Raw genomic sequence first — 13,836 nt, forward strand, 5'->3', positions numbered from 1 at the left:
AGAACAGTTGCTAAGAGAACTATGAGACTTCACAAAGCTTTCAAACATAGGAATCATAGGGATCCCTGAAGGGGAAGAAGTTCATCCCAAAGGAATGGAAGCCCTGGAGACTATCATAATGAAAACTTCCCAAGTTTCACTAAAGATTCCAACACATTCCTTTTAGAAGGATATTGAACCATGGGCCATCTCAACTCAAACAGAGCTTCTACAAGACACATTGGAATGAGCCTGTCCAAAGTCAAGAGAAAAGAGAAAATTCTGGAGCAGCCAGGAATAAGTGCCAGCTGACCTACAGGGGCAGAGTCATTAGGGTGAAGCAGACATTTCCACTGAAACTTTCCAAGCCAGAAGAGAATGGTCATCCACCTTTAACCTTCTTAAAAAAAAAAAAAAAAAAAAAAAATTCAGCCCAGGATTCTGTTTCCTGATAAACTAAGCTTCAAGATGGAGAAATCAAATCTTTTGTGGATATGCAAATGCTAAGGAAATTCTCCACAACAATACCAGCTCTACAGGAAATATTTAGACTGATTCTGAGCACTGACCATCACAGTCAATCAGCAGCAAAGTAAACACCCAGAAGCTAACGGTCAAAACTTAGATTCCACAAGGTGCAAAAGATAAAACTATACAATGGAATTTTATACAATAAGATGAATAGAACTCCACCACACTTATCAATTCTCTTAATAAATGTTAATGGCTTGAATTCCCCACTAAAGAGACACAGGCAGGCTGACTGGATAAAAAAGTATAAGCCATCCATGTTATCTCCAGGTAACATACCTAACACTGAAAAACAAATCAAGATTCCAAGTCAAGGGATGGAAAACAGTATTTCAAGCAAATGGAAATCAGAAGAAAGGAGGGCTGCAATATTATTTTCAGATATCAGTGGATTTAAAGCAACTAAATTTTAAAAAGACAAAGACAGTCACTTCATAGTGGTCAAGAGAACAATACAACAAGAGGACATTTCAATTTTAAATACTGAACCTAACTTAAATGCTCCTAGATTTATGAAACAGACCTTGATTAGTCTGAGCAATATAATATCCCATAAAAACATAGTATCTATGGACTTTAAGACCCCTCTGACAGAACTGGACAGATCCTCTAAACAGAAACTAAACAAAGACAAAAAGGCCTTAAATGTGACCCTAAAACAAACTGGCTTAATAGACATACATAGAACATACTATCCCAAAGCTAAAGAATATACATTTTTCATTAGCCCATAGAACATACTCCAAAACAGATCATATCCTAGATACAAATCAAATTCCAACAACATTTTAAAAATAGAAATTATACCTCTGTATGCTCTCAGACCACAGGCAATAAAGGTGAAACTCAACTCCAATAAAAACGTTCATTCCTACACAAAGGTATGGAAATTAAGCAACCATATGCTAAATGATAGTTGGGTCCAGGAAGAGATAGAGGAGGAAACTGTTAAATTCCTCAAACATAACTACAATGAAGCTACAAGTTACCAAAACCTGTGGGATACAGCAAAAGGAGTCTTAAGAGAGAAATTTATTGCATAGATTCCTACATCCGAAAAGCAGAAAGAGAGCACATCAACAAATTCATGAACCAACTTATGGAAATGGAAAAAGAACAACAATCCAATCCCAAACGCAGCAGAAGAAAATAACCAAAATTAAATCAGAGATTAATGAAACTGAAAACAAAAGAATCATTCACAAAATTAATGAAACAAAAAATGGTTTCTTGAAAAAAACAAATAAAGTTAACAAACCCCTGGCTCAACACCCATAGTTCAATGGTTAGAGCGCCAGCCACATACACCAAGGCAGGCCGGTTCGAACCCAGATGGACCTGCTAAACAATGATGACAACTGCAACAAAAAAAATAGGTGGGGGTTGTGGTGGGCACCTGTAGTCCCAGCTACTTGGGAGGCTGAGGCAAGAGAATTGCTTAAGCCCAAGAGTTAGGGGTTGCTGTGCGCTGTGATGCCAGAGCACTCTACTGAGGGTGACATAGTGAGACTCTGTCTAAAAAAAAAAGTTGATCAACCTTTGTCTAGTTTAATTAGAAACAGAAAAGTAAAATCTCTAATAACGTTAATCAGAAATGATAAAGGGGAAATGAAAACAGATATCACAGAGGCATAAGAGATTATCTCTGAATGCTATAAGAAACTCTTGCCCAGAAATTTGTCAATGGGGAGAAAATGAATCAATACCTGGAATCATATCCTCTTCCCTAGACTTAACCAAGAAGAAACAGAGCTCTTGAACAGACCAATTTCAAGTACTGAAATTGAAGAAGCAATAATAAATCTCCCCCCCCCCAAAATGCCCTGGTCTAGATGGCTTCACACCAAAATGCTATCAAACCTTCAAAGAAGAGCTTATACCCACACTGTAGAAATTATTCCAAAAAACTGAGAAGGAAGGAGTTTTCCCTAACACATTCTATGACGCAAACATCACCTTGATCCCCAAACCAGTAAAAGACCCAACTAAAAAGGAGAACTTCAGACCAATTTCACTCATGAATACAGATGCAAAAATTCTCAATAAAATCCTTGCCAATAGATTACAGCTATACATTTAAAAATTATATATTATAATCAAGTAGGTTTCATCCCAGGGATGCAAGGAGGTTTAACATAAACAAATCCATAAATGTAATTCACCATAACAGAAGCAAAAACAAAGACCATATGATCCTCCCAATAGATGCAGAAAAGTATTCGATAAATTTCAACATGCTTTTCTTTTTTTTTTTTTTTTTTTTTTTTTTTGAGACAGAGCCTCAAGCTGTCCTCCTGGGTAGAGTGCTGTGGCATTACAGCTCACAGCAACCTCCAACTCCTGGGCTCAAGCGAGTCTCCTGCCTCTGCCTCCCAAGTAGCTGGGACCACAGGCGCCCGCCACAACGCCCGGCTATTTTTTTTTTTTTGGTTGCAGCCGTCATTGTTGTTTGGCGGGTCCGGGCCAGGGATTCGAACCCGCCACCTTAGGTGTACGTGGCTGGCGCCTTAGCCGGTTGAGCCACAGGCGCCGAGCCTCAACATGCTTTTCTAACAAGAACACTTAAGAATGCAGACACACATGGCACATTTCTTAAACCAACTTGAGCCTGTTCTTAAACCAAATTGGTCTGTTAAGCCATCTTTAACAAACCCAAAGCTAATATCATATTGAATGGAGTAAAACTGAAAGCACTTCCACTCAGAACTGGAACCAGACAAGACTGTGTTCTATTGTCACTACCATTCAACATAGTTCTGGAAGTTCTTGCCAATGTAATCAGGCAAGAGAAGGAAATAAAGGGCATGCAAATGGGGACAGAGGAGGTCAAACTCTTGCTCATTGCTGACAATTTGATCTTATATTTAGAGAACCCCAAAGACTCATCCACAAAACTCCTGGAAATGATCAAAAAAATACAGTAACATCTCAGGATATATAATCAATGTTCACTAATCAGTAGCCTTTGTATATGCCAACAACAGCCAAGTTGAGAAGCTAATGAAGGACACAATTCCCTTCTCAGTAGCTTCACCTAGGGATATACCTAAGAAAAGAGGTAAAGAACCTCTACAAAGACAATTATGAAACCCTAAGAAAGGAAATAGCAGAAGGTATTAACAAATGGAAGAATATACCATGTTTATGGCTAAGAAGAATCAACGTTACGAAAATATCTATACTTCCCAAAGCAATCTACAGATTCAATGCAATCCCCATTTAAATACCAACATCATACTTTCAAGATTTGTAAAAAATAATTCTTCATTTTGTATGGAACCAGAAGAAACCCTGTATAGCCAAGGCAATCCTTAGTAATAAAAATAAAGCCAGAGACATCACCCTACCAGACTTTAGACAATATTACAAGTCCATGGTAATGAAAACAACATTGTATCAGTACAAAAATAGAGACCATAAAGACATTTGGAACCAAATACAAAACTATGATATGAAACTAACATCTTATAGCCACCTGATCTTTGATAAACCAAACAAGAGCACACACTGGGGAAAAGAATTCCTATTCAATAAATGGTACTACTGGGAGAATTGGATAACAACATGTAAAAGACTGAAACTGGATCCGTACCTTTCACCACTTAAAAAATTGATTTGAGATGGATAAGAGATTTAAATCTAAGGCATGAAACAATAAAAATCCTTGAAGAAAGTGTGGGAAAAACACTTGAAGATATTAGCCTGGGGAAAGATTTTATGAAGACTTTTGTGGCAACTGCAACAACAAAAATAAATAAATGGGCTGGGTGTGGTGGTTTACCCTATTGCCTGAGCTCATGAGTTTAAGACCAGCCTGAGCAAAGGCGAGACCTCATCTCTAAAAATAGCTGAGTTGTGGCGGGTGCCTGTCGTCCCAACTACTTGGGAGGCGGAGGCAAGAGTATTGCTTGACCCCAAGTATTTGAGGTTGCTCTGAGTTGTGACATTACGGCACTTTACAGAGGGCAAGAAAGTGAGACTCTGTCTTAAATAAATAAATAGGACTTAATTAAACTGAAAAGCTGCACAGCTAAGGAGACAAGAACTGAAGCAAATAGACAATCTTCAGAATGGGAAAAGATATTTGCATATTATGAATCAGACAAAGGTTTGATAATAAGGATTTACAGAGAACTCTAATCAACAAAAAGAGCTAACAACCTCATATATCATTCAACAAGAGACATAAATAGAACCTTTTCTAAGAAAGACAGACGAATGCCTAACAAACATATGAAAAAATGCTCATTGTCACTGATCATCAGAGAAATGCAAATCAAAATCACCCTGAGATATCACCTAACCCCAGTAAGAGTAGCCCACATCACAAAGTCCCAAAGCTGCAGATGTTAGTGCAGATGTGGAGAGAGGGGAACACTTTTACACTGTTGGTGGGACTGCAAACTCATACAGCCTTTTTGGAAAGAAGTATGGAGAATCTTTAAACATCACACATTAGATCTCCCATTTGACCCCACAATCCCACTACTGGTATCTACTCAGAAGAAAAAAAAAAACAGAACCTTTTGTCATAAGGATATTTGCATTAGACTATTTATCACAGCTCAATTTACAATTACCAAGATGCAAAAACAACCTTAATGCCCATAAACTCAGGAATGAATTAACAAATTGTGGTACATGCACACCATTGAGTACTATTCAGCCATAAAAAAGATAGTGACTCCATATCTTTTGTAATATCCTAGATGGAGTTGAAACACATTCTTCTTAGAAAACTACCACAACAATGGAAAAGCAATTATCCAATGTACTCAATACTAATATGAAGCCAGTAGATGATCTAATGCATGCCCACATAGAAAAAAAACTCATTTCATTCAAGTTGGGTAGGGGTAACAAGGGAGGGGTGCTCTCACTCAATGGGCATGGGGTAGGGGTGTTTGGCACACCTCTTGTATATGGGACACAACCACAAAAGGAACTCTACCTAACAAAATCAAATATTTTGACCTGGTTGTTTATTTATTTATTTATTTCTGAGACAGAGCTTCAAGCTGTCGCCCTGGATAGAGTGCTATGGCATCATAGCTCACAGCAACCTTCAACTCCCAGGCTTAAGTGATTCTCTTGCCTCAGCCTCTCAAGTAGCTGGGACTATAGGCACCTGCCACAACACCTGGCTATTTTTTGGTTGTAGTTGTCATTGTTGTTTGGCAGGCCCAGGCTGGATTCAAACCTACCAGCTCTGGTGTATGTGACTGTTGCCTTAGCCGCTTGAGCTACAGGTGTAAGCCTGACCTGGTTGCTTATACCCTCACATTAACCTGAAATAAATTTACTTTTCTTTTTTTTTTTTATTTGAGACAGATTCTCATTATGTTGCCCTTGGTAGAGTACCGTGTTGTCACAGTGCACAGACACCTCAAACTCTTGGGCTCAAGCAATTCTCTTGCCTCAGCCTCCCAAGTAGCTGGGACTATAGGCACCCAGCACAACACCTGGCTATTTTTTATTGCAGTTATCATTGTTGGTTAGCTGGCTTGGGCTGCGTTCAAACACACCACCTTTGGTATATGTGGCTAGTGCTGTAACCACTGTGCTACAGACACCGAGTCATAAATTTACTTTTCAAAAAAAAAAAAAAAAATACACAGGAACTGTGAATTATTAAACTCCTCTAATTAATGAACAATTATTGATTATGTTGTCTTACCTCCAGTTTTACATATTACTACCTTGATTAAATATTCTCTTCATCAAAGAGATGAAACAAGATGGGAAACAAGCACATCTAAGATATCTCAAAGTAAAATATATACATGCAGAGCAGTAATTTCTTTATACTTGACCATGATTCCAATTGTCTCTTCACTCACACAAACATCTCCACTACAGCTCAATTTAGTGATTTTTTTAGTCATAAAAACAGGTTTATCTCATAGTAAAAGGCAAGTAAAATTCTAAGGAAACAGATTTTTTTCTCAAATGTTTAATTTTTTTCCAAATTTCTTGCCATGAGAGTTCAATACTTTTTAAAAAGAAAGGCTATGTTTAAAAACTTATAATATAGAGCCAGACATAGTAGCTCATGCCTATAATCCCAGGACTTTGGAAGGCTCAAGCAAGAGGATCACTTGAGACCAGGAATTCTAGACCAGCCTGAGCAAAATAGTGAGTCCTGTCTCCACAAAAATGTAAGAAAAATTAGCCAGGCATGATGGCATGCACCCATAGTCCCAGCTACTCAAGAGAGTAAGGCAAGGGGATCACTTGAGCCCAGGAGTTCAAAGCTGTAGTAAGATCAAACTCTTGGGCTTAAATGATTCTCTTGCCTCAGCCTCTCAAGTAGCTGGGACTACAGGTGCCCGCCACAAGTCCAGCTAATTTTAGAAACAGGGTCTCACTCTTGCTCAGGCTGGTCTCAAACCCCTGAGCTCAGGCAATCTTCTACCATTCCTGGCCACTTCTACCATGTTTTGATTTCCTTTGTAATTTATTTGTTGAAGAATCTGGTTTTGGTCTTGTGGTTCCTTATATTCTGAATTTTAGTGACCACATTCCTAAGGCGTAGAACACGTTTCTCTATCTTCTTCCTATAAATTGGCAATTGGCGTTAGAAACATGATCAGATTTAAGACCAACTTTAAGGGCAAACTTATTTCATGAGTGATACTGTGTTCTTTCATTAAGAGATACGAAGTCTGATTATTTCTATTTCTGATATGCTATCAGTATCAATGTTCAGTACCTACATCCAATGGTTCGTTATGGGGCTCCAAAAGGGTAAGTATTCTATCCTGCCTTCTTCATTTATTCACTGAATACCTTTTTTTTAAAGAGAAATATACCTCCATCTAGCACTACCTATTGGTATAATTCTTAAAAGGTGAGATAAGAGCTTCTTTCCTTTAAATTTCAAATAAGTTCATTCTCTAGCAGCTTCCAATTATGAAAAAATTGCCATTAGTATTAAGAATTTATGGTTCGGCGCCTGTGGCTCAAGTGGTTAAGGTGCCAGCCACATACACCTAAGGTGGCGGGTTCAAATCCAGCTAGGGCCATCAAACAACAATGATGGCTGCAACCAAAAAATAGCCAGGCATTGTGGCAGGCACCTGTGGTCCCAGCTACTTGGGAGACAGAGGCAAGAGACTCGCTTGAGCCCAGGAGTTAGAGGCTGCTGTGAGCTGTGATGCCACAGCTCTCTACCCAGGGGGAGAGCTTGAGGCTCTGTCTCAAAAAAAAAAAAAAAGTATTAAGAATTTATGGAATTGTGCATATTTCATATGTTGTAATACATTGCAGTTATATCTGTATTGATGCTAATTTTTGACTAACTGGAGCCTTTTCAAATTGGCTACTCTTCCCTGACCACCATATCTAAAATAACCCTGTTCACTCATTATAATTCTCCATACTCTTACCTTATTCACTTTTCTGCATAACAATTACTTTGCGATATTTAGGAATCCATCTGTTTGTTTACTTGCTTACTATAGGACTCCCCTACTACAAATGACTCCATGAAAAGAGGGCAATGAAGAAATATTACATAAAAGTCAAAATATTAATATAAAAGATGAGCTTGAAAAGGCATTAGATCCAAAATACAGGCAAAATGATTATCACTAGAGAAGAAAGTTTTCACCTATTGAGATGGGAAGGAAATGTGAAAGAGAAGAAACAAGTAGTAAGTGGAAGTACAGATAAAATTTCTTTGGTGCCTCATGCTGAGAAGATCTAAGTTTTCTTCCCAAGTTTCAGTTCTATTCTTTACAATCAACATCTAAGGAGTGTGTTTCCTCCCCTATCAGCAGGTCTCTGCTATGCCACAGTGGCTTGTCTGTGCCTGATTGGTGCTTACCCAGGCTCCATCTTCTTTTCTCATCCCTCACCACCATCCAGGGCTCCTTCCCTTGTTCCAGCAAGGTAATCACATCTGGCTTAGAAATGGAACAGCCTGCTTGAAAGAAAATAATAGAACATAATAAAGAATTGATTTGATCAAGCCTTCAGAATAAAGAAGACTATAAGATTAAAAAATTTTCAGAATAGAGTACTTTAGGATCACAAGGAAAAACAAGAACAGAGAGGTAGGGACATGATCTTATTTTAATTTAAACTCATATAGGGTCTGTCTCATCAGGGGAAATAATACTTGAGAACACTGGTTTCAAATCTTGCCTCTGTTATCTACATCGCTCTATGCCTCAATTTTCTCAGTTGTAAGAAGGGGATAATAGTAATGGGTATGCACAGGGCTGTTATGAGGTTTGATTTAATATAAATAAAGTCTTTAGATAAGTGCTTACTACATGTTGAGCATTACATATATTTATTAGATACTATTTTTGATATTATTTTGCTAACAGAAAAATAATAAGTTTCCTGTCAGGTTACATGTATTCATCCTATGTTGAATGCAAAGCTCACAGATTTTAAACTTTTAATCACAATTTAATTAAAGGATCATGTTGTCCTATAGGAAAATGAACATGTCCACTTCAGTTTGAACAAAGTGTTGATTCAACCCAGTATCATACACATTGCATAGCTCTTTTACTCGGTATGTAGAACCAGATACCTCCATTTTCCTATTCTCAACGTAGGTGAGTCTGTGAATAATATGGACCATCTGTCGTAGTATACAACCAGATTATTTTCACATTGGTTTTGCTATGAATATCTAAGAATTTCTATCCAGTTGTCATTAAAGAGAGGTAATAACAAAAAATACAAAGAATAATAGAAAAGACAAAGAAAGATAAAAAGGTCATTGAATTATTGGGGAAGATGAAGGTATCTATTGCCAAACCACAAAGCAGATATTCAGCTAGGTTTTAGAAAGACTGTGAATTTCCAAATCATTTGATAAAGATAAGCTTACCCAATGATACCAAGTTGCTATAGTTCTCTAATATCACATCTCTGTACAAATTCCTCTGATACGAGTTCAGACATTCCCACTCTTCCTGAGAAAAGTCTACAGCCACATCTCTAAACATCACCAAATCCTGAAATGATAAACCCATGTGTTATTTGTAAGATTACAGAAAATATTTTGAAGATAGAGAAAGGATCTCAATGATAGATGCTCATTTCACAGATCAAATGAATAGGCTGGAGCTGGAGAGCTGTGATGTGGTTAGGGGGCACTAAGAAAATGAGTGTGACTGAAGCAGAATATGTTCTTGAAGATTTCTACTAGCATAGACCTGGGGTTGGCAAATGGTTTATGTAAAGGATTGATCTGCTGCATATTCTTCTTTCTTTTTTTTTTTTAAATAATTCTTTCAAAATGTAATTAGTTTGCAGGCTGTACCAAAACAGGCCCCAGCCTGAATTTGACTCAAGGGCCAAATTTGCAGTATTAGAAGTTTGCCTACCACTGCTATAGCCAAATTCCTATGTACTATAGTATTAACTAATTTTATACATTTCTAGACATGTTTCAGTAATTATCAGAACTTCCCAATTAATTGCAATAGGTTCATAAGAACAATGGCTCAAGCCTGTGATCCTAAGTCAGCAGTTCTCAACCTGTGGGTCATGACCCACAGGATCTGCATTAAAGGGCTGTGGCATTAGGAAGGTTGAGCACTGTCCTAAGTGCCTTGAGAGGCTGAGGCTGGAGGATCACCTGAGGCCAGAAGTCCAACTTGGCGAACATAGTGAAACTCTGTCTCTACAAAATAATTTTTTTTTTTTTTAGAGACAGAGTCTCACTTTATTGCCCTTGGTAGAGTGCTGTGGAGTCACAGCTCACAGCAACCTCCAACTCCTGGGCTTAGGTGATTCTCCTGCCTCAGCCTCCCAAGCAGCTGGGACTACAGGCGTCTACCACAACGCCCGGGTATTTTTTGTTGCAGTTTGGCTGGGGCCGGGTTTGAACCCACCACCCTTGGTATATGGGGCCAGTGCCCTACTCAGTGAGCCACAAGCATTGCCCTCTACAAAATAATTTAAAAACAAAACAAACAAAACATTGCTTGCAAAGGGTGTAAAAATTCTCAACAAATGTGACTTATCTATCCTCTTTTTCTTTTAAGGATTGAAAGGAAAAAAAATGAATGGAATTTCTCCCCTCAAATGAACTACAAATCTCTATTTAAAAAAATAATAATAATTTATTCCAGATCTAACTTTATCATTATTTGTATCACTCACATTTTTCCTTATAACAAATCCTTTGTTGAATGCTTTAAATTTAAACAATAAAATAGTTCCCCTTATACTGAAGGTTTTGCCTTCTACCATTTCAGCTACCTATGGTCAACCTTAATTCAAAAAATATTAAGTGGAAAATTCTAGAAATAAACCAATTATAAGTGGGCGGTGCCTGTGGCTCAGTGAGTAGGGCCGGCCCCGTATACAGAGGGTGGTGGGTTCAAACCTGGCCCTTGCCAAACTGCAACAAAAAAATAGCTGGGTGTTGTGGTGGGCACCTATAGTCCCAGCTACTTGGGACGCTGAGGCAAGAGAATCACTTAAGCCCAAGAGCTGGAGATTGCTGTGAGCTGTGATGCCATAGCACTCTACCGAGTGAGGGTGACGTGAGACTCTATCTCTAAAAAAAGAATAATAGAATAAACCAATTATAAGTTTTCATTTATTTATTTATTTAGACAGAGGATTGCTCTGTTGCTCAGGTTAGAGTGTCATGGCCTCACAGCAACCAATCAAATTCTGAGCTCAAGCAATCCTCCTGCCTCAGTCTCCCAAGAGGCTGAGGCCACATACAGTGTGTACCACTATGCCTCGCTCCTTTTTCTTGTGTGTGCGTGTGGGCCAGAATGTCATTTTTCTATTTTTAGTAGAGATGGGGTTTCACTCTTGCTCAGGCTGGTCTCAAACTCCTGACCTCAAACAATCCTTCTGCCTTACCCTCCCTGAATGACATAATTACAGGAATGAGCCACCATGCCCAGACATAATTATTTTCAACTGCTTGCCATTCTGAGTAGTGTGATAAAAATCTCACACTATCCATTCTACTCTACCCAAGATATGAATTATCCCTCAGTTCCAGCACATTCATTGGATATGCTACATGCCCATTAGTCATTTAGTAGAGCTCACATCCAAAAAGCATAGCATATATAGGGTTGGGTACTGTCCAAGGTCTCAGGTATCTGCTAGGAAGGGGTTATGGAACAAGTTTACCTCATGGATATGTAACACTTAATAATGATTATATTTAGATATTTCTATACTTGTTAATATATTAATTTATATTTAGAATTTACATTACACAAAATCTCTAAAACGGCAACGTTTAATATGGTAGCTTAACAACATCTGATTATTGAGCATCTGAATTATGACTAGTCCAAATTTACATGTTTGGAAGTGTAACATACATTCCACTTTAGATAGTGAAGACTTCAGATAGAAAAAAGAATGTAAAATGTCTCAATGATTTTTATGTTAATTATACTTTGAAATTATAACATTTTAGATATACTGGTTAAATAAAACATTGAAATTAATTATAGCTGTTTCCTTTCACTTTTTAATGTAACTACTTAAACATTTAAGATCACGTATGTGCTCTGCATATTAATCTATATTTTAAAAATGTTGCTAATTTTAAATTACATATGTAGCTTGTTTTATAGTTCTTGTGGACAGTGTTATTCTTTTTTTTTTTTTTATTTTGAGACAGAGCCTCAAGCTGTCCCCCTGCGCAGAGTGCCGTGGCATTACAGCTCACAGCAACCTCCAACTCCTGGGCTCAAGCGAGTCTCCTGCCTCCGCCTCCCAAGTAGCTGGGACCACAGATGCCCGCCACAACACCCGGCTATTTTTTGGTTGCAGCCGTCATTGTTGTTTGGCAGGTCCGGGCTGGGGATTCGAACCCGCCACCTTAGGTGTACGTGGCTGGCGCCTTAGCCGGTTGAGCTATAGGCGCCGAGCCGACAGTGTTATTCTAAGGTGTTCTCTAGTCCTAAGAGTCTCAGATCAAATACACCCCACTAGGGACTTCATTTTTGCTCCACCACTGCTCTACACAGAGATGGAGCACAAAAAGACACAGAATGATTTGGTCAGCGCAAGTTCAGAATAACAAATGAGAATGTTCACATAATCTGAAAAAAAAATGACAGAATTGCAAATAGAAACACCAACTCACATGAGCCATGATTTCAGAATTTCAAGAACTGGTAGGTTTTCCTGAAAGTTCATTTATTGGATAAGCAGGGTGGACATAAGCTGGAGCTGGGGAAAGAATGTAAAGCCATGAGAAAAGAATCCTCAGAGATTTTGCATTTTATTTTATTTTATTATTTTTTTGTTGTTGAGACAGAGTCTCACTATGTCACCCTTGGTAGAGTGCTGTTGCGTCATAGCTCACAGCAACCTCAAACTCTTGGGCTTAAGTGATTCTCTTGCCTCAGCCTCCCAAGAAGCTGGGACTACAACCTGCCACAATGCTCAGCTTTTTTTTTTGTTGCAGTTGTCATTGTTGTTTAGTAGGCCCAGGCCGGGTTCAAACCCACCAGCCTCTGTATGTGGCTGGTGCCACAGCCACTGTGCTATGGGCGCTGAGCCACTTCCAAATTTTAAAATCTATATACCTTCTCTATTCGTATATGCAACCCTCCTCCTTAATAAACACACACAAATTTAGACAGACAAGATAGTTTAGACAAATGTATGTCCTCCCCCAAACCACAGAGAAATCAGCTGCACAAGGAATAGACACAAAGCAGAGACTCTCCTGTATTAAAGCATATGCCCAGATGTGTCAGCAGCAGCTTCCAATTAGTACCAACCCTCATCCCAGACATGCCAGTCTGAACCTGAAAATGGGACCTATACTGAGCAGATCTTCCTTCCTCCCTCCATTGTCACCTTTTCAGCTGAGAAGAGTGAATTAGTGAAACCTGAGCATGGATAATTTTCTAGGAAGTAGAAATAACCCATCAACTCATTAGTTAAAACCCACCAGTAACTAAAGAGATGCATATTAAAGGAAATAGATTTGCAGATTTAAAAAATTTGTGGTATCTCATATATAGTGAGGCTTTGGTTAAATGGATACTCAGTTGTATGATTTATAAGAACGAAATGGTGTGTGGATATGAAGTGTTTATAATGAGATCAAAAAATCTAAAAGAACCTAAATATCCTTCAACAATGTTAAATAAGTTATCGGGCATTCCACACAACAGAAAACACTCACTAAACACTCATTAAAAATGAAAGTAAGCTAGGGCGGCGTCTGTGGCTCAAAGGAGTAGAGCACCGGCCCCATATGCCAGAGGTGGCGGGTTCAAAACCAGCCCCAGCCAAAAATTACAAAAAAAAAAAAAAAATGTACCCTGGTAACTAGGACACCCAGCAGGACGGGAAAGGTGA

The 13,836-nt window shown here is 38.5% G+C and overlaps 1 protein-coding gene across 1 annotated transcript in view; it reads right to left on the reverse strand.

Moving 5' to 3' along the window:
• Positions 1-12,616, reverse strand: part of ZFP30 (ZFP30 zinc finger protein) — a 16,980-nt gene extending 4,364 nt beyond the window's left edge. The window contains exons 1-3 of the mRNA XM_012809092.2: positions 12,608-12,616; positions 9,362-9,488; positions 8,339-8,437 (exon numbers count right to left, since the gene is read on the reverse strand). Of these exons, the coding sequence (XP_012664546.1) occupies positions 8,339-8,437; positions 9,362-9,488; positions 12,608-12,616 (235 nt within the window). The remainder of the gene's footprint in view (positions 1-8,338; positions 8,438-9,361; positions 9,489-12,607) is intronic.
• Positions 12,617-13,836: the final 1,220 nt, after the last annotated feature.

The sequence above is a fragment of the Otolemur garnettii genome, unplaced genomic scaffold (assembly GCF_000181295.1).
Source record: "Otolemur garnettii isolate 467f Iridium unplaced genomic scaffold, OtoGar3 scaffold00100, whole genome shotgun sequence".
NCBI lineage: Eukaryota > Metazoa > Chordata > Mammalia > Primates > Galagidae > Otolemur > Otolemur garnettii.